The 23,237-nt window shown below is 43.0% G+C and overlaps 1 protein-coding gene across 8 annotated transcripts in view; it reads left to right on the forward strand.

Annotated features, from left to right (window-relative positions):
- ATP8A2 (ATPase phospholipid transporting 8A2) overlaps window positions 1-23,237 on the forward strand; it is a 660,345-nt gene that overhangs the window by 529,885 nt on the left and 107,223 nt on the right. For 2 of the 8 annotated variants that reach the window (XM_078375202.1, XM_035302381.3), the window contains exon 34: window positions 17,635-17,753. The exons of the other annotated variants lie outside the window; for them this stretch is intronic. In XM_078375202.1, coding sequence (XP_078231328.1) covers window positions 17,635-17,664 — 30 coding nt within the window. In that variant the 3' untranslated portion in view covers window positions 17,665-17,753. Of the gene's footprint in view, window positions 1-17,634; window positions 17,754-23,237 lie in introns of those variants that run through there. 8 annotated transcript variants of the gene reach the window in all.

Here is a 23,237-nt window from a genome sequence, read left to right on the forward strand (position 1 = left end):
GAAGGAAATCATGTTGGGACCACATTCCCTGCCACCACCACCCACACACCCCACTCCCAAATATTCAAGGGCCAATTTATTTGTAGATAAAGCCATTCCACCACTTCTGCTCCCAGTTTCTGCTGTCACCAGCGCTTTCCAACTTCCTCTGCTCATTAGCAGGCTCTCAGAAGGCAGGCTGCCGAAGGAGGCGAGAGATCCCTCCACAGTCAGAAGTGCTTTGGCTGGCGCTTCCCAGCAGCTCCCTCGGGAAGGTAGAGGATGGCGTGATTGCCTGGGCTGGGGCAATGATGAGCTTTCTCCGTCCTGATCCTCTCTGAGATGCAGGCGGTTCCAGCTTCACTGAGCTCTTTAGCTGCTGCCCCCACCTTGGCCTGAGACTCTCCTAAGCATGTTTTGAAAAGTAAAATGCATGAGAATGGGGCCCAAACATCGGAGTATCCGGGTGAACAGAATTTGATTTCCTTGCCCCTGCAGCTTCTCCTGCCACGCTGACCTCAGGCCTCCTCCCATCAGCTGTCCCAGATCCCCAGGGCCCTGCTGCATCTCCTCTGATGGGTCCATTCATGTCCCCTCTCCCAGCCTCTGCCCACTGTTGACTCTGCAGGGAACATGGGAACTCTACAGAGATGAAAGGGGCTTGATGCTGTGCCATCTCCTGCATGGCCTTCCTGTGACTGTGGCAGGGCCCACAGTGGTTCCACTATCCTGTGCTGGCCTCCAGGTCCTGCTCTGCCCGGGGCTTGCTTCCTCTCTCCAGCCTGAGAGTCGGTCTCCTTTCTTTGCTTGCCTCTTTTTTTTTTTTTGAGACAGAGCCTCACACTTGTCCCCAGGCTGCAGTGGCACGATCTTGGCTCACTGAAACCTCATTCCTAGGTTCGTGATTCTCTTGCCCCAGCACCCCAAGTAGCTGGGACTACAGGTGCATGCCACCACACCCAGCTAATTTTTGTATCATAGTAGAGACAGGGTTTTGCCATGTTGGCCAGGCTGGTCTCGAACTGCTGATCTCTGGTGATCCGTCTGCCTCGGCCTCCCAAAGTGCTGGGATTAGAGGCATGAGCCACCACACCTGGCCTGCTTGCCTCTTTTCTCCGATGTCTCTTTTCCTGACCCTGACCCTCCCTCCTTCTGTTGGGGTGACCGGCATACTCCTTGCAGAGGCCATCTTAAAGACTGGAGCCTGCTGGGGAAGTAGCGCCTGCCTTGCCCAGCTCATCTGCAGAGCTGCCGGGGTTGGAGTCCCCAGCAAATCGCAGTGTCCTGCTGTTTCTTATTAAGCTGTTTTCTTCCTATTTATTCTATGGTCTTGTTTCTCTTAGAATTAAACCATTAGAAACTGATACGAGGAGAATTCAATCAGAGCCGGGTATTTGTGGAAGCAGGCCATCTCTCCTCTTTGACACAGCCACACGGCTGCTTTTCATGCACTACTCCTTAATAATGTGTTTATTTATCTAGACTCGCACGGTTCTCTCTTGCCCTGGGTAATCCAGTATTAACTGTTAATAACCAGGATCCCTAGTGAAGGAAGGGATTTTTTCAAAGAAAAGCAAAGGGAATTGAAGGTTTGAAATTCTAGAGAGAAACTGAGAATATACCCCCACTGAAGAGGATGTGGGAAAATAACAGTGCTCTTGGAGAGGCAGGTGTTGTGCTTCTGATGATGCTCCATTGCATTCAAGTTGCATTTTGTTTGAAGGAAGCTTTTTCCTCCAAGAATATTACAGTAACTAGTTCTGCAATTGACAAGCAATGTTATATCACCTCTTGATAAGGTGTATATTTTTATGTATTTGTAACTAATCAGTAATGACATTAAGCTTTCCAAATCACTTAATAGGGCACCTGTCCCTCCCAAAAGAAAAGCTGGAATGTCAGGGTGGTGATGGTGGAATACAGTATTTGTTGCTGGGATTGAGTCATAAAGCTGACTTAGCTCTTGTTCTGAAAGAGTCTCAGTGGGGAAACCATGGCGCTTGCCCTGGTTGGGTTTGCACGTAAGTTTCGTGTCTTTATAATTAGAAGGGAGGTGTGCCTCTGCTTTATGCCTGCCAAATGCTGCCCTCCCTATTTTTGTTGCATCTGCAAGTGAGGTGTGCCTCTTGTAAACAGGTCACTAACTCCAGGCTAATGGCTGGAAGGCAGCTGCTATCTCACTGGAGGCTTCACGCTCCACGTGTGCTAGATGCCGATGGCATGAGGGGAAGCCTCTGAGAGCTTGGTTTTGTGGGACAGAATGTGTCCCAGGCCCACTCCATGGAAATCTCTTCCAAGTGGCAGCCCAGAGCCTCTTTGTGCCATCTGATAGCTATTCCATAGCGTATAGGAAAAACAGCTGAGACTCAGACCTTCTCCAGAGGGACCGCCAGAGATTTACTGCCAGGAGAGTGGGAAATGGTGAGAAAAACATGAGGTGGCTTCCAGTCCACAGGCCCTTAGTACTACATAGGCTTTATTTACATGGCATTGCCAGTTGCTCATTGTAGGGTCAAATTTATGAAGAAAGGGGTAATCAGCTCAGGCACATTGACAACAGCTGGTCTGCCAGCCGACCCAGAACACTTTTCCATATAGCAGCCAATGATACATCATGTCTAAGTAGGCTCTATAAACATCCATGCTGTGTGACTCATTTGTGTAAAGTTCCAGAGCTTGCAAAACTAATTTATGGTGTTGGAGGTCAGGAGAGTGGGTATGCCTGGGTGGAGGGAGGATGAGTAAGAAATGGAAGAGGCATGAGGAGGCTTCTGCTAAGTGTCTGGGTGTTTTTTTTTTTTAATCTAAGTTCTGTCCATGGGTATTCATTTCATGAAAATGGAAAGTCATATGAGATGTGTATGTATAATCTGTGCACTTTATATATAACTATTCTTCTTCTATAAAAAGTTTACACTAAAAATATTACATAAGATCGTAAGGAAAAAACTTCCTTCCTCAGTCCAACTTTTATTAATAGTAAATTCAAACAAGAGAAGAAAGGAAGACAACAAATGTAAATACTAGGGGCCTTCCACATGCAGGCCCTGAGCTGGGAGCTGTCCTTACATCCACCCTGTGAGCCGTTTAGCTTTTAATCACTTGTTACTGAGTTTTGATTTGTCTATTGAGGATTCCAGTGTTTGTTTGTTTGTTTGCTTTTAGTTTGATTCTTTTAACAGACCAATAATTATACCAATATGTTTTTGAATCTCAATGGAATACTTTGGAATAAATGCTTCTGTGGCCTGCTTATACAATGAATAATCTAGAAATTCATTTCAACACACTGACATGGATATTACCACCATTTGGGTGATATTTGAGGTCATGGAAGTAGATGGCGCTGCTCATGGAGAGTAGGAAAGGAGGCAGAAGGGAAAGAGCCCAGACCCCCCAGAGAACACTGGCATTTGCAGGACGAATAAACAGCTTTCTGCGTAACAAGGGTAGCACAGCACAGGCCAACTAGACAGAGGGTTGTGACCGCTCTGTAAGGATGCTTGAATAATTCAATCTTGTTTTCACTTTATAAAAGTGAAATAACTTTGGGCTGTTGTGAAATTCTCTGTCTGGAATTTTTGGTTAGGACCCAAACAATACCCTGATGAGGCTTTAGTAGCACTGCAGTTTTCCTCATTAAAGAACTTCATCTAAAAACTGCTTATAAATATTTTGCATAAAACTTCTGAAATTGCCTGGTAAGAAGACTTTCCTTTTTCTTTTGTGTCAAGTTCAGAAAAAGCTAAAAGCAAAAGACGAAGCAACCAAATATGGGCATTGTAGGTAGTGACTAATGAAGAAAATGATGTGGTTTGGAATATATACAATGTGCTAACACGTTTTACAGCTGGGTTCAACCCAGTGGTATATGGAATTTAGTAGAGTTCATGGGGTCATTTATATAGAAGGAAATTTTATTGAAATTGGTACTTTTTTCTTGTGTGTATGTGAAAATACTGTTTCTGAAGTTCTCTTCTCCACTTAAATATGGCATTTTTCCTATTATCTGTCAATGACTATGCCAAGAAGCAGTGTGAGTTCTACCACATAAGGAAAACTTCCTTTATACATCCTCCACAGAAGATTTCCATGTTATTTGGTGTACCATCTTCAGACAGTAATTTATATGTTTTACTAGTTTTGCTGTTGTTACCTCAGCCCTGATCATTTTCCCCATTTCCTAACAGGAACCAGTGAATAATCTGGAAATTAATTGCAACACATTGGTTTGGATATTACCACCATTTGGATGATATTTGAGGTCATGGAAGTAGATGGCACTGCTCATGGAGAGTAGGCAAGGAGGCGGAAAGGAAAAAGCCCAGAACCCCCAGAAAACACTGGCATTTGCTATTAAATTGTTCATTCATCCTTTGTTATATATATAATTTAAATAATTTTTTAAATATATATATTAAAATATATGGTCAAAAATTCTTTTATTGAAAGGATTGAAAATCCCCTAGGTGAAGGACTGTATGAATAAGTTTTGTTTAAATCACCTTCTTTGTATCTATTACTTAGCTATACAACTCTTGAAGACATAATTTCACTGTTCTTCAGAAAACCTCAGAGATGTGATTTGGTCATAACCCTATTCACACTTGCTTGAGGCCATTGGTGGATTGATGCTCTGTCCTTAAGAAGGGTGATTATCTGAGGCTTGGTAGAGGTTTTCAGGCACCTTCGCTCTTTTCCTGTTGGATGTTGTCAGTATCACGGCTGCATCCTCCTTCCCAAATGCATGACCTCTCCTTAACTTTCACGATGGTCAGTCTCTGTCAGCGTTTACCTCCTCTCCATTCATTTCTAGAAACTCTTTCTGTTTTTTGCTTCTAAAGCATAATTCCTTCCTAGCGCTCTTGACTGTGGCTTTGCCACTATTTCATTGGTTCATTCTCCTCCATGGCCCATTCCTTAAATGTAATTGGTCTGAAAGATTTTTTTTCCTCAGATAATTTTTAAAGTTTTTAAAGCTTTTTAAACTTTAAAAACAAATTATACTTTCTCTCTAGGTTACATTATATATACCAAGGTTTCAATTCCAGCTGAAAACAAATAACTTCCAAATATATCTATATCTTTGGCACAATGCTTTATAGTTGCTTATAACTCAGTTTCCTTCGAAAGTGGAAACAGATCTTTTTCATCTTTTGTAACTCCTTTTTTTTTTTTTAAAGCAGAGTTTTGCTCTTGTTGCCCAGGCTGGAGTGCAATGGCACAATCTCAGCTCACTGCAACCTCTGCCTCCTGGGTTCAAGCGATTCTCCTGCCTCAGCCTCCCAAATAGCTGGGATTACAAGCATGCACCACCACACCCAGATACATTTTTGTATTTTTAGTAGAGATGGGGTTTCAGCATGTTGGTTAAGCTGATCTCAAACTCCTGACCTCAGGTGATCCGCCTGCCTCGATCTCCCAAAGTGCTGGGATTACAGGCGTGAGCCACTGTGCCTGGCCTGTATCTCTTTAAATATCTAACAGAATACCTGGTTCACAAATATTAGACAGAAGAAAAATGTACATCAGTTAAAATTTCTTAATTTCTATGTCAATTTTAGGATTGTAGTCTAATGAAATACTTCATCCTGGAAGATGTACTAGAAGCATGAGTGTAGATATTTCCTTCCCCAGTATGTATTTTTACTGCTGTCTTAATGACCAGCAGACCATCCTTGCATTGGTCCATTTGTAACTAAAGTCTCTATCAGACAAAAGGACATATTGGGGTTTTAGATGACATTTTACACAATAATTACTTTCTTCATCCTTCTGGGACAGACTGATTTGAGCATAAGTCTGTGTAGTAGAAATATGAAAATATTTGGGAATTCTTTTTTTCTTTGGTGGGAGCCTTTTCTTGCTGGAAGTGAGTATCCCGTAGAGCTAAAGAAAGTCCTATGAAATTTAGTTTTTAAAAACGAAGCTGTGTTTAAGTTCTGTGGAAACAGAAGGTATTGCTTAGAAATGACACGACAGATGTTATGAAATTTGTTTTAAAGCATTACTCTCAGGTTAAAGCATGTTTGCCAAGTTGCAACCTGGAACACATTTTTACAACTCAGCAGAGCTCTGAAATTGAGGGTCTGTGATGATAAAAGGGTACTCATGCTGCTCAGTGGACCACGAGTCCTCTGTCAAGCTGTGGATGAGGAGATGAACCTCGCATCACCGTAGAAGAGTCCCAGCATCTCTTCCTGAGCTGACTTAGGGAAGGTAAAGTAAAGGTGAAAATGCAAGCTGCGCTGTCCCAGAGATTTACTTTTGTTTAATGGCAGCCTGTTTTAATGGATGCTGTGTGTTGCTCTCACTCAGTTTTGGAGTTATCTGTGGTTTTCTTCAACACGTATTTGATGTTTCTTTAGGGCAAAGTTACACCACTCGAAAATGATCATTTTGAAAGTGTGTTGTATTCAGAATGGGATAGAAATCAGGTTGCTTCTTATATCTGAGCCTTTTTTAATTTTATTTTTTATTTTTTGAGATGGAGTCTTGCTCTGTCACCCAGGCTGGAGTGCAATGGTGGGAGCTCAGTTCACTGCAACCTCTGCCTCCCAGGTTCAAGCCATTCTCCCGCCTCAGCCTTTCAAGCAGCTAGGATTATAGGCACCCACCATCATGCCTGGCTAATCTCTACATCATATTTTTGTAGAGATGGGGTTTTGCCATGCTGGCCAGGCTGGTTTCAAACTGCTGACCTTAGGTGATCCACCCTCCTCGGCCTCCCAAAGTGCTGGGATTACAGGGGCGAGCCACTGTGCCTGGCTAGATCTGAGCCATTGGTCCCTGCCTTCATCCCTATTAATTTATAATTTATCTGTGTATTAGGGAGCTCTGTGAGGTGGGTTCTGACTAATGTTGGAGGGGATGCGCTATAGTTCCTGCCTCTGCATGTAAGTGTGTGAGTATTTCACCAGGGAGATCCAAACTGTCCCACTCTGAGTAAAAGACAAAAAACAGGCCAAAAAAGGTTTCCTTTTGTCTGACACATTTTTAAAAAATATTGCAAGGTAAAATATTTAACAGAATGATTGTACTGGGTTGGGAGTGTGTGTGTGTGTGTGTGTGTGTGTGTGGTTTGCTTGATTTCGAGAGTTTATCATAGTCTTTTAAAAAGATGGAGGTGTATGACCTTCAAAGTCATTTTCTCATATTGATTAGTAGGTGGTGTCAGCTTAGGTTCTTACCATGCAGAGCCTTTCTTGGCACATGTTGGCATCTCTTTGATTAGGTGACATTCAGTTTGGCTTTATGGGCGGAATTGAGCTATTCTTCTACCTGTGTCATGAAGATATACAGGGAATGAATGAAAAATAAATTAAAAGGCAATGGAAACAACAAAGGTAAACATTTCTCTCTCTCTCTCTCTCTCTCTCTCTCTCTCTCTCTCTCTCTCTCTCCTTTCTTCCACCTGTGTCATGAAGGCGTGTACTGGGACATGGCACAGAGTCTAATGCTCACCTTCATGCCTGGGAGCTGCTCCCTGCATCCCCCTCCTCTACTATGGCCTATTTGATGATGCCTGTGACTATGTGGGGCCACAGGTTGGGTCTCAGCTTTGTGTGAAGCACAGATGTTTTGTTTAGTGTGTTTGCTTTTTGGATCAAAATGGGACCAAATATTTTATGACTCCTGATAGAAGATATTCTTCAAGGAATACCCAGCGATGAAAATATTAAAAATTGGCACAGGGGCCAGGTGCAATGGCTCACACCTATAATCCCAACACTTTGGGAGGCCGAGGTGGGCAGATCACAAGGTCAAGAGATCAAGACCATCCTGGCCAACAGGGTAAAACCCTGTCTCTACTAAAAATACAGAAAAATTAGCCAGGTGTGACGGTGCGTGCCTGTAATCCTACCTACTCAGGAGGCTGAGGCAGGAGAATTGCTTGAAACTGGAAAACGGAAGTTGCAGTGAGCCAGGATCACACACTGCACTCCAGCCTGGCGATAGAGCGAGACTCTGTCTCAAAACAACAACAACAAAGTTGGCAGAAAGTGTTAAGTGGTTGGTAATATTAATATCAGACAGGCTCAGGTTTGGCAATGTTTCTATCAAACATAGGACATATCAGTCAAATATTGTTGTAGCAGAAGTGCAGAGAAGGTTATTACTGGTGAGTGTGGATACACGAAGGCATGGGTCCCCCGTCTGAGTGCTGGAGCTCCGGAGAGCCAGGACAGCTTGGGGTGGCCTGCCAGGACTGCCCCGGCAATTCTGTGTTAGAGGTGCTGTCCTTTCGGCCCCTTGTGGTGTGACACACTACAACTCATTTCACACCCTGCCTAGGTATGTCTGACACATTGAGGATATAGGGCTTGATTTATCTAGAGTTTTGCCAGATAACTCATAAAGGTGTCTGGTATATTCCCCAGAAAATACACTATGGTTATACAGAGAATTACAACAGCAAGTGACTGGGTACTTCCTGTAGATGGCAGGGATAATGGAGTTCTCCCAGTGGGGAGATCTTGCTCTGTCCTTTACAAAGACCTCCGTGGTCTGGCTGCCATGCACCGCTCTGCTCTTCTTTCTGTCCCGGCCCCTTCCTGCCTGCCTGTCTGACTATGGCCTTGTCCTCAGAACACACCATGCTCTGTGTTCTTGGCTCAGCTTGGCCTCCCCTGGTGCAGACACCATCGGCTCTGCTCCTCACTCAGATCTCAGCCGAGATGGTGTCCATTGCAAATGCAGGTGACACACAGAAGCAGCAGGATCACCTGTGAGTATCCTCATGGAGTTTGGATGGAGATGGGAGAAAAGCCCATGTGTTGTCTAAGGCTGCCTCATCTTGGAAGCCAGTGGGCGGTATAATTAGTGCTGAGAGGTGGGCTGGGGGGTGACGGCATTGCTCTAGCGAGGAAGGACAAGCAGGGGGCTGAAGGGAGACAGGTGGAGGAGGCCAAGCAACTGGCTAAGCCCCTGAGGGCTAAGGGAGGCCCAAAATGCGGGACATGGGAGAGGAAACGCTCCAGAGGCTTCTACAGGCAGCCTGCGTGGTACTGGAAGGGGCCGATGAATAGTGTTGGGTCAAGGGTTTTAAAGTAGAACTGAGAGTAGTAAGGGAAGCTGAAAGTTGGTTTGAAGAGGAGAAAAAAGGAAAATGGACTGAAATGAAAGGCCCTTGGGAGTTTTATGAGATTGGAAAACTTTTCTTAAATAATTTAGGAACTCCTGTAGCATTTATTTTTATGTAAAAAAAAAAAATCACACATGGTACTTAGAATTGGGAAGTTTTATGCACCCATGTCTAGGAATTAAATTTGATGTGAATTCATAAGTATATTATAGACATATAATTTAAATTGTGATTTTTTTTGAGAAGTCAAGTAGAAAGAACAAAATAAAAATTTTTAATTATTCGTTTTTCCATTATTTTTATATGCAAATCTTAGACGCAGGAACAGAGGTAGTTTCAGGGGCCAGTTTCTGAGAGGAGTCAGTAGACATGCTTTAAAGTGGCACTGATAACAAAGAAACTACTATGAATGGCTGAGGTTTCAAAGTTAGATTAGATTTCACTCTAGATCGTATTTGCTAAGCTAATAAAGCCATGTAAGCTTGTTCTAGCCTGTTGGCTGGGAAACTATCTCCAAACAGGATATAGTGATTATTTGTAAATGATCATTACTCATTCTGACAATGGATCATCACTGCATCCCCAAGGGAATGTCCCCTTTTGAACATGTGTATAAAGATGACTCTAGTGAAAATATCGTTTGTACAGCACATCGGTATTAGCCGACCTACCAAATCTGAAAATGCCTAAGTAAAGATAATACACAATGATTTAGTTATATTAAGCAAGATTTGGGGTCCATTAAGTAGTCTCATAGTCATAGAAAAGGGTAATAAAAAAAAACTACTCTGTGGTCTTTTGATCCCTGAAAATCAACTGTCAAAATATTAAACTAACTGTTTAGATCCCCAGCATGCATACGTGCACGCACATACATAAATGCACATGGCAGGGTAGGGACACAACGTAGATAAACACTCCTGCCTCCTGCCATAGCTCCTGTCTTGGTTTCAGGTTACTCAGACCAGGAACCCGAGACTTATTCTTGACTTTTCTTTCTCCCACACTCTCCACATGCAAACAGCTTCCAGATATGGCTGCTTTAACCCTGTCGTTGCATTTGAATCTTTCTTTTCCTTCCTGCTGCCCCTCCACCACAGCAATAGCCCCCTGCCCAGTGTGGCTGCCATGGCTCTCTTCCCTCCCTTCACCTCAGTCTCACATGTCACTTCCCACTAACCACACCTGGTCTCCCCTCCTGTCCCCCCTAAGTCTGTTCTTCACTGGAATGATCCTTTCGGAACCTGAATCAATCATGTCACTCATTCCTCCGTTCAGAAACTTGCAGTGGCTTCTGGCCTCGTTAAGAGAGTAAGTGGAAGTCCTTGCAATGATCCAGACCATTGGTGATTATTCCTGCCACTGCTGTCCTCACTCATTGCTTTCTGTCACGGTGGTCTCTTTATTCCACGTGCTGGGGTAGATTTTGTCTTCAGGTTCTGAACTTGCTGTTCCCTTTGCCCTCAGCCCTCACTCAGATCCTCAGCCCTCCTCAATGGCCCGACATCCACACCTTATCCTGATTCCACAGCACATTTCACCTCTGGACACACTATCGGATTTACTTATTTCTTTGGCTTGTTTTTCCACACACATTCGCACAATATATAATCTCTATGAGGCTGCAGTTTTTATCTGTTCTACTGCTGATTTCTCAGCTTCTAATAGAAGGTAAATACGTAGTTTTGAAGTAAATGAATGTGAATCTTCCGGGGAGCATTTAAAAAAAAACACTGCTGTACAAACTCTAAAGGTTGAGGGTCCCTTATCCACAATACTTGGAATCAGGTGTTTCAGATTGTGATTTTTTCAGATTTTTTGAATATTTGCATTGGGCTTACCAGTTGAGCATCCCTGGTCTGAAAACCTGAAATCCGAAGTGCTCTAGTGAGCATTTCCTCTGAGCGTCATAGGACACTCAAAAAGTTCTGGATTTTGAAGCATTTCAGTTTCACATTTTTGGATTCGTGATAGTCAGCCTATACTTCGGACCTATCAAATCGGAAACCTTGGGGTGCACGACCCAGGAGTTGATATTTTTTATGAGGCGCCCAGGGAACCCACTGCCCAGCTCAGGCTGAGCATCGTTGCTTCCAGACAGATTTCCTGGACCGTAGACATCATCCCAGCTTAATGCCCTTCGACAGTCTCCGTTTTCTCATGGAATCACGCCCAAACTCAAAGTGACAGTCACAAACCTGCACCCATTGGGCCCCAGGGCTCTTGTGGCCTGCGTCCTGCCACTCACCACGCACTCCCTCTTGCCTGCTGGAAGCTTTTGCGTCTTCCTTTGGGTGTCGTGCCTCATGCCCTCCCATGCCTTTGTCTGTGCTGTTTCTCAACTAAAAATACTTTCTTTCCATTCTCTGCTAGGTGAATTGCTCGTGGATAAAGTTTGGATTCAAACGTCAGTGTTTAACTGTTGTTTTCCCTAATGCCCTCTTTTTTTCTCATACTTCTCCCTGTAATTAATGGTTGCTTATATAACTCATTGTGTATCATATTCATATCATACACCATTACAGTTCCTCACTCTCTCACCAGACTCTAAGCACCTAAAGGATGAGAACATGTCATCAGTCCATCCTCAACATCAACAAATTATCACATACAGTTCTATTATCCTCAGTGTCTACCAGATTGCCAAATATCATTGTTTAGTATGCCAAAACAAAAATTACGGTAATGATGTGAGGTATCTCTTTTCTTTTTTTGAGATCGAGTCTCACTCTGTCACCCAGGCTGGAAAACCTCCGCCTCCCAGGTTCAAGCAGTTCTCTGCCGCAGCCTCTCGAGTAGCTGGAATTACAAGCACCCGCCACCATGCCCAGCTAATTTTTATATTTTTAGTAGAGATGGGGTTTCACTGTCTTTGCCAGGCTGTTCTTAAACTCCTGACCTCATGATCTACCCTCCTCAGTCTCCCAAAGTGCTGGGATTACAGACGTGAGCCACTGCACCTGGCCTGCTATCTCTTTTTCAAGTTCTCCTGAGTATTCAGTAGCCAGATACCTGCATGCACATGTATATAAGCATTTGTACACCTCCCCCACCCCGAGGACAAGTGCGTGTGCCCAGCCTGGCCCCTTGGTCCTGAAGGAAGAGTGCATGCCACCCATTGTCACGTTATTATCCATTAATGAATCTCCTCTCTACCCAGACTCATCACCCATCACCTCCTCTTTCCTGAAGACCTGACTTTAGCCTCTACTACTCTCTCTTTCAGCACATAACCTCCTTAGGTACTTTACTTAAAAAAAAAAAAAAAAACTTTTAAGGGAGATTTTCTAAGTGACATCTCTTATACACTCATTTCTAAAAAGATAAGGTTTTCTCTTCCTCTACAGATTTAGCTTCCTATGGTCCTTATCTTCTATTACTTCTTAAAATGCTGATTCTGCTCTAAGCCTCATTCACTTATTTTTATATTGTCTCTCTCTTTCTCTCTCTCTCTCTCTCTCTCTCTCTCTCTCTCTCTCTCTCTCTCTCTCTCTCTCTCTCTCTGCCCCTGTCTCTCTCTCTCTCTCACTTTCCTGGTGGTCTTTCAATTTTCTGGTTTCTCCTAGCATTATAAAAAAAGAGCAGTAGCTGCCCTGCCCAGTATCTTGTGCTGTCCCTGTGCTCTCTCCTCCCCCATTTCCCCAGCAGTGGTTGGTGCATGCTGGGTTTCTGTTCACACCACTGGCTCCTCTCCATGCCCTCCACAGGCCCCTGCCATCTGGGTTTCTCTGGAAGTGCAGAGGCCACAGGTTGCCATCTACCCCCCAGGATCGGTGCCTGTCTCTGCCCTGGTTTTCCTCTGCCAGCTGACCTCTTGCCTTCTGATTCCCAGAAGGACAGGGCATTGGCTTCTGTGATTTCCCACTCTCCTGGGACCCCTTCTGCCTCTAGAGTGGCCTGCCCGAGTCAGTCCTTCCTCGACCTGCAGGGCTATCAAAACATAAATGAGAGAACTTGCCAGAAAGCCCGAGGTCCAAATCTTGGTCATTTCCTCTTTGCTTTGTCCTCAAGCAAACGTCTCTCTTGAAATGTTACACTTCTCCCAACTCTCTCTGCAGTTTCTGTTCTAGCAGTAGTCTATATTTGCCTACGTGATGAGGCCTTACCTTAAACTTTACACGTCTAAAAGACATCTTTTCTCCTCCTCGTCCTTTTTAAAAGAAGTCCTTCCAGATTTCTCTCTTTTTGTCATTCATCTTCTGACTCTACCGCCCACGTCTCTGATCATCTCTCTATTCCTCCGCCCTTATTTGCCCTTCACGGCCAGCCTGTCCTTGCATCCTGTTCACTTTCCTCCCCGCATCCTAGAGTAAACCTTCACACCATGTGTTACTTCCTGTCTTCAATCTCTTCTTTTGTATTACAACTACAAACTTGACCTTTCTGAAAGCCCGTTTCATTATGTCACTCTGCTCAGAAGCTGCGGTGTTGCCCTTATTACTCTTCCAGGATACGTAGCCCCACCCAGTCTTCAAGGGTTTCCATAGAGTGCCCACCTTAGCAATTCCCAGCACCCTGAGGCCTGAGGAGCGATGTGGTCTCCTCTCTCCACTCCTCTCTACCTTTTGATGAATGCTCTTTTCTTCCTGTATGAAATCCTCCCCCGCCTTCTCTCTCCATGTTTAGCTGTATATCCCCTTTCTTCCTGTTCCTGTTCCTTCGTGAGTACGTCCATCACAGGCCTTTGCTTTTCTGTCACTGCTTCTACTTAACTACTGAGATGACAGAATGAGAGCCTCCAGATAGGAAATCCTGGTTTCTAATGTTGCTTGAAGTCTTAGCATTTTATTAAGCGAGCCTAAAGCTCAGTGACAGAGTCCCTGAGTAAACCACATCTTCGTCTCTTTCTCCCTCATGCTCAGCCCCGAGCTTGGAGCATGGGTCCTTAATAAATATATTTTGTTAATGAGCAGTCAAAAACAGATAGAAAAGATTCACAAAATCTTTTGTCTTCCAACAAATGATAGTTTTGAAAAGGAGCTAAACTGGCCTGGTGCAGTATCTCATGCCTGTAATCCCAGCACTTTGGGAGGCTGAGGCAGTTGTATCACTTGAGGTCAAGTGTTTGAAACTAGCCTGGACAACATTGTGAAACCCTGACTCTACCAAAAACACAAAAATTAACCAGTCGTCGTATTGCACACCTGTAGTCCCAGCTACTCCAGAGGCTGAGGCAGGAGAATCGCTTAAACCTGGGAGGCTGAGGCTACATGAGCAACCACTGTGCTACCATGTGGAGATCACACCACTGCACTCCACCTGGGCAAACCAGACTCCATCTCAAAAATAAATAAGTAAAATAAACAAAAGGAGCTAAGTTAAAATCAAACACCGAGTTTGATAATCATTTGCTAACAATTGCTAGGAGCTTGGCCTCTGGTGAATTTCTAGATGGTCGTGGTCTTAGATCTCTCTCTATCTCTCGCTTTTTCGTTCATACAGTAGAGGTTTATTAACTGCCACTCAACAACCATTTCATGACATCTGTGACGGGGACATGTTGATCTTTAAGGGCGCTTTCAACTGTAAAACAGCGATGACATTTTCTGAAGACAAACACACTCAGAACCCTTCCTTATTAACAGGGTTGTTGAAGATTTTCTTTTTCCCATCTTTGCCATCACAGGCTTTCTTCACACTCCCTCCATTCCACACCTGCTTTTTCTTGTCCTAACTTCTCTCTACACCAAAGCTAGGCCCTTGTGCTTTTAGCTGTCAAACACCAAACTATACCCTTAAATAAACACTGTAGAATTTGAGTAAAAAGAGATTTTCTCAGAGTTCTGTGATGGACCAAAGCATGAAATGATAGAGCCAGCTCTAGGAGGAAATAGGATCTCAAAGGTTCTTTTCAGAGTTAAACTGTCCTGTTGCCTTGCTTGTTCATTTTAAGACTTTGACTTATGTCAGATTGTTTTTCAGAAAACATTTCGGTGATGACAAATGAACTCCACAGTCTGGCATCTCCCCTAGCATAGCAGACTATCAAAATTGAAATCACTAATATAACATTCATCATTTGAGATAAATACCTTAGAGATCTCATTTAAAGATAGTCACGTAAGCCCCCATGGTTTTCTACCGAGGCGTGTTTCCTTTGCCCCTGCGTCTGTGTGGCAGTTTTCTAATGCACCGGTGTCGGTAGTTTCTTAAGTCAGCAGTTGTGTGCGGCTCTATTCCGAGCACTTTAGGTCTGTGGTAACAGTGACTTAGGTGTATTTGAACATAGTTTCACTCTTCAAGTTGTCTTGTCCAGCTGGGTGTTACAGAGGAACTGAGAAGTTCCCAGTTAGTCAATTAGACTGATCTTGTATTCTTTCATCTTTGAGAGGTCTTGTCTTGCAAGAAAGTAATGAAGCCGTGATGGTTCTTCTTCTTTAGAATAGACAAGGGTGCCCACAGGCCGAGAGTCCCTCCGAGGTGTCTTGTAACGGCATTCCACAACAGCTGTTCTGTTCTAAGACTCAGCACACTCCACAAATTCCAGACACCCCACGGCTGCTACAGTTGCTGCATGGTGACTTCAGGTTTCACTTGGTTCAAGCCTCAAGGGGTCTGAGCCAAAGCTGGCATGACTTACAGTTCAGGCCACAAGTTCCAAACAGAGAACACATTTCAAATACCAACTGACTGCTGCTTGCTTCAAAAGAAACTGCCTTCAGAGGAGAAACTCTTCCTTGTGCTCCCCATCCTGGTTCTGATGACTTCAACAGCATTTTCATTTCCCAGCCCTTTTAGAGTGGGGACAGTTGACCTAGTGATTGTGAATAATTTTAGTGTGCATTGCTTAACTTCTGCAAAACAAGCCAACAAAGCAGAAAATATTTATTTGGATGATAAGAGGAGCAAGCAACGTTAAGGAATATTTTTAAAGTGTGGCTTTAAATTGAATCATAATATTACATTTTTAGGTTTGGTACCAGATACCTTGAACTTCAAGGGTTGGTATTTACTGGTAATATCTATATATTAATCCTTTATTTAAACCTTAGATCAGGAGGAGGAGGGTGGGGAGAGGATGGTCGATGGGTACAGAATTCCAATTAGAAGGAACAGTAAATGCTGTTGTTCCATTGCAAAGTAGAGTGACATCCTAGTCCCGCCAAATGATCTTAGTACCTGCTACTCTAGACAGCAAGGTATTATATATCTCAAAATACCTAGAAGAGAGGATTTCGTACATTCTCACCTTAAATAAATGATAAATCTTGCAGTGATGAATATGCTAATCAGACTTATTTGATAACTACACCATGTAAATAGGTATCAAAACATCATATCTTACCCCATAAATATGTGTAACCATGTGTCAATTAAAAATAACTTTTTTTTAAAAGCTGATATATTTTAGCTGAGTGTGAAAGCTCTGCTAATATAGTAGAGTTGTTGATTAATTTTTCATATTATTATGTATTTCAGGTTGGTGCAAAAGGAAACTGCAATTACTTTGCACCAACCTAAAATACATAATACAGTGTTTATTTCCTTGAAAACGAAATCCTGAGTGCACATTTAAATTATGAGTTCCCAGAATATTGTGGCTGGAATGCATTTTACCATTTTTAAGTGTACATCGAAGTTACATTCATTGATGGTACAACCATCACCACCATCCATTTCCAGAACCTTTTCATCTTCCCAAGCAGATCTCGTTAAACAATAATTCCCCACAGGAATTCCCAGCCACGCCCCCCGCCCCACCCCAGCCAGTTAGGTATACTCTGTTCTACTCCCTGTCTCTATGAATTTGCCTATTTTATGAACCCCATACAGGTGCAACCATACAATATTTCCTTTGTGTCTGGTTCATTTCACTGAGTGTGTTTCCTAGGTTCGTTATGTGTAGCAGGTGTGCGATTTCCATTCCTTTTTCAAGCTGAATAACACTTCATCATGTACGGGCCTCGTTTTGTCTGTCCCATCCTCTGCTGCGGGATGGTGGTGTTGCCGTCTGTGGCTGTTGTGAAGAATACCGCAGTGAACATGGATGCACAAGTTTATGTTTTTGCGCTGATTCATTTTGGAAATATGGCTCATTTTCCTATAATAGGTAATGCTTTTTGACAAGAAATATTAAATATTTTTTCAGAAGTAGTGCAGGATTGGCTTTTTTGCTGTTTTTGTGATGGAATAATACTTTAATGGGTATAGGGCTGTATTGGAAGTCCTAGGTTCTAGGTTGACTGTTTAGAGATTTGTGTAAGTCCTCATGCCTCACTGTAAACACCATCTTCACACAGTAGGGAGCCCTTCCCGGCACCTGTAAATGATTAAGTCAATGTGACAAGAAGACTCCTTATCCCTCTTTAGGCAAACTGGAGATTTGTGAGCGAGGCTTTTGAAAGTTCCACGCAGAACTGCAGTACAGTTGAAGCTGAGCCCTGGGTGTTATCGGCCCTGCATGTGAGCCCCACAGGTTTTATGTGGACAGCAGTAGAGAGAGTCAACAGACTGGATTTTTTTCTTAATTTCTGTATTTGAAAAACATAGGACAAAGGGTGTCTCCTATATTTAGTTTGTGCTTAGATGTGTACTAGAACGTGATGAAAGTGTTTTTCTTTTCCATTTAGGAAAGCATGCTGTTGCACTCACAAGGTTGAATGAAGATGGTGGTCTTTGCGCAATACCCATCTATTAATACATTAATAACAATTGAGCTTATAATAAAGAATTGTGCCCTTTCAAATTATCTGAACTGTCTGCTGTATGTCACATTTTACCTTTTTAGAGAAGTGCTAATTCATGTTAAGTCCGCCTGAGAGATTTGTTTAATGAGCAGATTAAATGGATGATTATCCCTCTCTTAATTTTTTTTTTTTTAGGGAAGGGCTTCTTGTGATGCCTCTCTGTTATTTGGCACAGGAACACAGAGGGGTCTTTTTAAAATTACCCCTGCAGGGTCACTGGGACCCAATCTGTTTGCTTCATTAAACCCTGGTGGCTTCTTTAGAGCCAGCCCCTCCAAACAGCCCTGACACAATTGTATCTAAATTAGCATCTGACTGACCCCCTTTCTCTCCTCCTTTCAAGCCCCTGCTGACAGGGATTGGCAAAAGATGTTAATTGGTTGGGCCTGGCTTGGAACAATAGACTTGCCAAGATGACAAAAGGACTAATGTTTCTTTCAATATGCATCCAGATTCAAATAAGTACCTCTTTTAATTCCTGGGAATTATTGTAATGCCTGGTCAATGGGATAATTGACCCTCGACAGCTAGCTCTTACTCTATAATACAACATGGCACAGGCCTATCAGAGTGGCAGGTACTAGGGTGATTTGCGGGACTAAGAAGAGATTTTCTCAGCCAGCGTTCTTGAGATGTACCAAGGCAGCCCAGTGGGAGTCCCAGAGAGGGAACTAATTTGGGCTTAACGGGGGAGGGGGGGAAATATGCTGAGAGCCACTACGACTTATCCTTAGAATCGTAAAGGAGTTGCATAAAGGAATGAGTTAGGAGTTTGAAAGAAGTGAGTGACTGGCTTGGCAGCTTAGAACTCAGATGGTCAAGGATAGGACATGGGTCTAACCACTCTAGACAGGTACATTGCGGAATGGTGGCTTCCACACATGAAAACACAAGGTTCATTTCCAGCACATACCTTAGCTGCTTCTTTTCTAGAAGAGGGATTTCCATTTCAGATGTTAGGCTAAACGAGCTCTAAAACCTAATCTTATCTCACTCTTAATTATCCCAAATTTACTAGAAATCTTACAGATAGTTTTGCATGGTATTGAGGCTCTTGGAGAATTTGTTTTAAAAAATTTAACTGTGGGGGAGAAAAGAGAATCAACCCTTGTACACTGTAGTTTGGAATGTGAATTAGTACAACCATTATGGAAAATGATATGGAGGTTCCTTAAAAAAAATAAAAACTAGAATTGTCATATGATCCAGCAATCCCCCTTCTGGGCGTTTACCCAAGATATTTCAAATCAGCATGTCAAAAAGATGTTTACACTTCCAAGTCAATTGCAACACTATTTACAATAGCAGAATTATGGAATCAACCTAAGTGTCAATCAGTGGGTGAATGGATAAAGAAAATGTGAGATACACACACACACACACACACACACACACACACACAATGGAATACTATTCAGCCTTCAAAAAGAGATTTTATCATCCACAAAAGTGTGATGGAATTGGAAAACATTATGGTAAGTGAAATAAGCCAGGCACAGAAAGACAGGTGCTGCATGTTGTCACTTACATGTGAAATCTAAAACAATCAAACTGAAAGATGTAGGGAGTAGAACGGAGGTTGCCGGAGACTGGGGATGGGGGATAGAGAGATGATGGTCAGAGGATACAGAGCCTCAGTGAGACAGGAGGAATGTTTTTTTCTTTGAGATATTATACAGAGTAGTGAATATAGTAAACAATAATGTATTGTACACTTAGAAATCACTAAAAGTGCCGGTAATGGTGGCTCACGCCTGTAATCCCAGCACTTTGGAAGGTCAAGGTAGGTGAATAAACTGAGGTCCTGAGTTTGAGACCAAGCTAATCAATCAACATGGAGAAACCTCTACTAAAAATACAAAAAAATTAGTCGGGCATGGTGGTGCCTGCCTGTAATCCCAGCTGTTGGGGAGGCTGAGGCAGAAGAATCACTTGAACCTGGGAGGCGGAGGTTGCAGTGAGCCGAGAGTACGCCACTGCACTGCAGCCTAGGGAACAAGAGCAAAACTCTGTCTCAAAAAAAAAAAATCACTAAAAGTAAATTTCAAGTGTTCTCCCCACAAAAAGATATGTATTTGATGTGAGGAATATATTGATTTGCTTGATTTAATTATTCCACATTGTATTCGTGAATCATCTCATTTTCCACCCCATAAATACACGTAACTGGAATCTGTGAATTTACAACCTAAACATTTTTTGATTAACTGTTTAAGTATGGCATGGTACGCACTACGGAGTAGTCTTACTTGAGGTTTAGGTTGTAATTCCAATCAAGGTTAATGTTTAAAATGAGCTGTCTCCCAACTTCCACTTTGATAACAATTGGCACTACATGGTGCTTAGTGGGAGATTCATTCTGTAGTTATGGCAACCCCATCTCAGTAGGAGGTGTTTGTGAAAGCACAGACATGCAGCAGAGCATTGGTTAACTGAGTGGCCTTGGAGGTCAGATAGCTGTGCATCTCCTTCTCAACTTAGCCACCTCTGTGACTTTTGGTAAGTTACTATAATGCGTAAGTATATGTTCCTGCTTTCAGAAAGGGATAAAGAGTTAAAAATAGCAATTTTATAAAGAAATTGCAGAGCAAAGTGAGTTGATCTCATGTTATTCCATACATGGAACTGGAAAATATTAGGCTAAGTGAAATAAGCCAGATATATTACATAGATATAGAGTAGCACTGGAGAGGCCATCTGTTGTCATTATTGCCCCAATATTCCATAGCCAGGAGGGAACTGAGAGGCAATTCACACTGACTGCTGTTTGACTCTGAAGCCTACCCTGTTTCAGGATCCTGAATGGCAGTTCATTCCTAAAATTTAAGGGAAACTATCCAAACACTTCAAAAATTGTAGAAAAATAATAGTAATGCTTGTTTCCGACTTTTAAAAGAGCAGGCGAGAAAAAATATCAATTAAATGTAACAAAATTCAGATATATCATTCTGACCTTCTTTGCCAGAAAATTATTTTCCTTTCACAAAACTAGAATTTACTTTTTTTCTAGTGGATGTCTGTTGGGGAAGGAGAGCATTTAAGCAAGATATTGATTGCTAGTTCTCAATTGTATTGGTTTCTCACAAAGAAAATGGTCTAATTTATATACCAGAGTGGGGGTGCATGCCACTGGCTGAAGCTGGTGTAGAGGATCCTTTAGGCTTCAAGTATCTGAGTCAGAAATCCATGCTGTGTTTGTTCAGATGCTTGGTCTGGCAAATAAGTTCAGTCTTTAGGAATTAAGTTCTCTTACGTTAATGCGAATCAAATTTTAAAATGCTGAAGAGCAGCATTTTTTGAAGTGATTTGAGTTAGGAAATTAACATAGAGTACAAAGTCTTTCTGAGCGTCTCTGTGAGCAGCTCCGGTTTTTATCACAGAATGTGGGTCCTTTAGAAGGAAGGCTTCTGGTTGACCATGGAAATCAAAGTTCTAGTCCAGCTTCATTATTAAGCAGCTCTGAGCCCTCGGGTGGTTTTGTCCATCACTCCAGGATGCTTGTTCCCTCAGCATTAAAATGAAGGGACAGAACCAGGGACCTCATATGACTCCTCAGCATCAGACCGAAAGACACTTTGGTCATCATCTCACTTGATGTTTGTGCCGTTAGATACTCACAGGTGCCTCTGCTTCCTGAAGCTCTTCTTTATGGACATTCAAGTTATTTCCTGCCTGGTTCCCTCTTATCTATCTCTTTCCGTCTCATTTGCCAGTTCTTCCTTCCCTGGCTTCCAGTTAAGTATGTTTCTCCTGAGAGTTCAGTCCTTCCTGGATTTCCTGTCTTTTCCTATGGCATCACTTCCATTCCCCTGACAATCCTCAATGTGTATGTGAGTATGCATTAAATATTAACCTAAATATCAAATATAAATCTCCAGCCCTTACCTCTTTCTTGAGTACCAGACTCGCCTTTCTGGGAACCTCTCCCAGTTCACACTTGTGTGTTTGCTAGGCCACCTAATCAACATACTTGAAAATAAAACCTACTGCCTACAGCCTATGTACTGATGAGCGCCCTTATCCATCTCAATGCTCAGATGTGGAATGCTGAAGGTTTTTTAATGCTCTTACTGTTCCCTAACCTACACATCCATCTGTTTCCCACCCTCCTGTCCTTCACCAGTATGTCTTCAAATCCACATTCTCAATGCTGCTGGGCTGGTGTGGTCCTGTCGCCTTCTGCTCAACTGCAGCAGTTACTCCAAACCATAATCCCGTCACTCCATGCTTTGCCTTAGGGTACACCCCTGTCACTGCACAGACACCTGTTAAGGGTCACAGCTACCTACAGACCAAATCCCAGTCTCCTTCGAGGGGCTTCACAGTGCTCCCCTATGGGGTGTCTGTCTTCCCATATCAGCCACCCTGTCTTCAACTCCACCTTTTGACTCTGAGGCTGAAACCAAGCCATGCCTTATATGTACCGTGCATCCCTCTGTGGAACGCCCTTCTTGCTCCTTCCTGACCTGTTAAGATTCGGCTCACCTTTCAAGCACCAAACTCTCATCATTTCTTAAGGCTTCGCCATGAAAGGTGCTACTACCTGTGTGGAATCTTCCCTAAACCTCCCAGCAGAATTCATCTCTCTCTCTCCGTGTGCCGGCCCACAGCTCTTAAGCACTTCTGTTCTAAAAACGTGTTGATCTCTACCAGTGCATTGGTCCATTTATCATAATGTTGAAACAAAAACATGAAACGTTTCTGTGAAATTCTTCTTTATAAAAATCATAGAGTTTGTGTAATTATTTACTTAAGCCCATGCTAGAGGAGCATCTGTCATACTGTGTTACCATCAGTGGGCTGTGTATCAGTCAGGGTCTAACCGGGGACAGAGAAGCCAGGCTAATTATTTAAAAGACTGTCATTTAATTAAAGGAATTGGTTGCAGAGGTAGTAGAGGGGGCTGAGAGAGAACTCAGGGGTGAACAACAACAGAAAATCACCACTACCCTGCGCTGGAAGGACAAAGGCAAGAAGCAATAAACATACCAGAGCTCAGTACCTGGGTCTCTGGGCTCAACAGCTCGGGAGCTGGAGCCTTAGTGGGCCTGTCCACAGGGGCGGGAGCCATCAGTGAATCACAGCCAGTTTTGAAGACCTCCAGGCACAGGGGAGAAGTCCTGGCTTCTCCCTTCTTCTCATCCTCTAATCCCTTGCCTGAGTTCCCACTGGGAGGACCCAGTTGGAAGGCGCCAGAAAATCCAGCCTGCACGAGTTGGCCTGTGCAGGGATGAGGCAGAACCAATTCCCCTGCAAGAGACCAAGCGCAGACCCTGGCTGTATCTGTCTCCCTCATCTGTTTTCTTAAACACAAGAGCCTCATCTTACTTGCTTTTGCAACTGCAGTGCCTAGCACCAAGTAAGGTTTAATAAGCATTTAGCGAATTGCAATGAACTATAAGATTTCCTTCCAAGACTAAAATTACGTTGTTCTCTACCAGTGCATTGGTCCATTTATCATAATGTTGAAACAAAAACATGAAACA

The sequence above is a fragment of the Callithrix jacchus genome, chromosome 5 (assembly GCF_049354715.1).
Source record: "Callithrix jacchus isolate 240 chromosome 5, calJac240_pri, whole genome shotgun sequence".
Taxonomy (NCBI): Eukaryota; Metazoa; Chordata; class Mammalia; order Primates; family Cebidae; genus Callithrix; species Callithrix jacchus.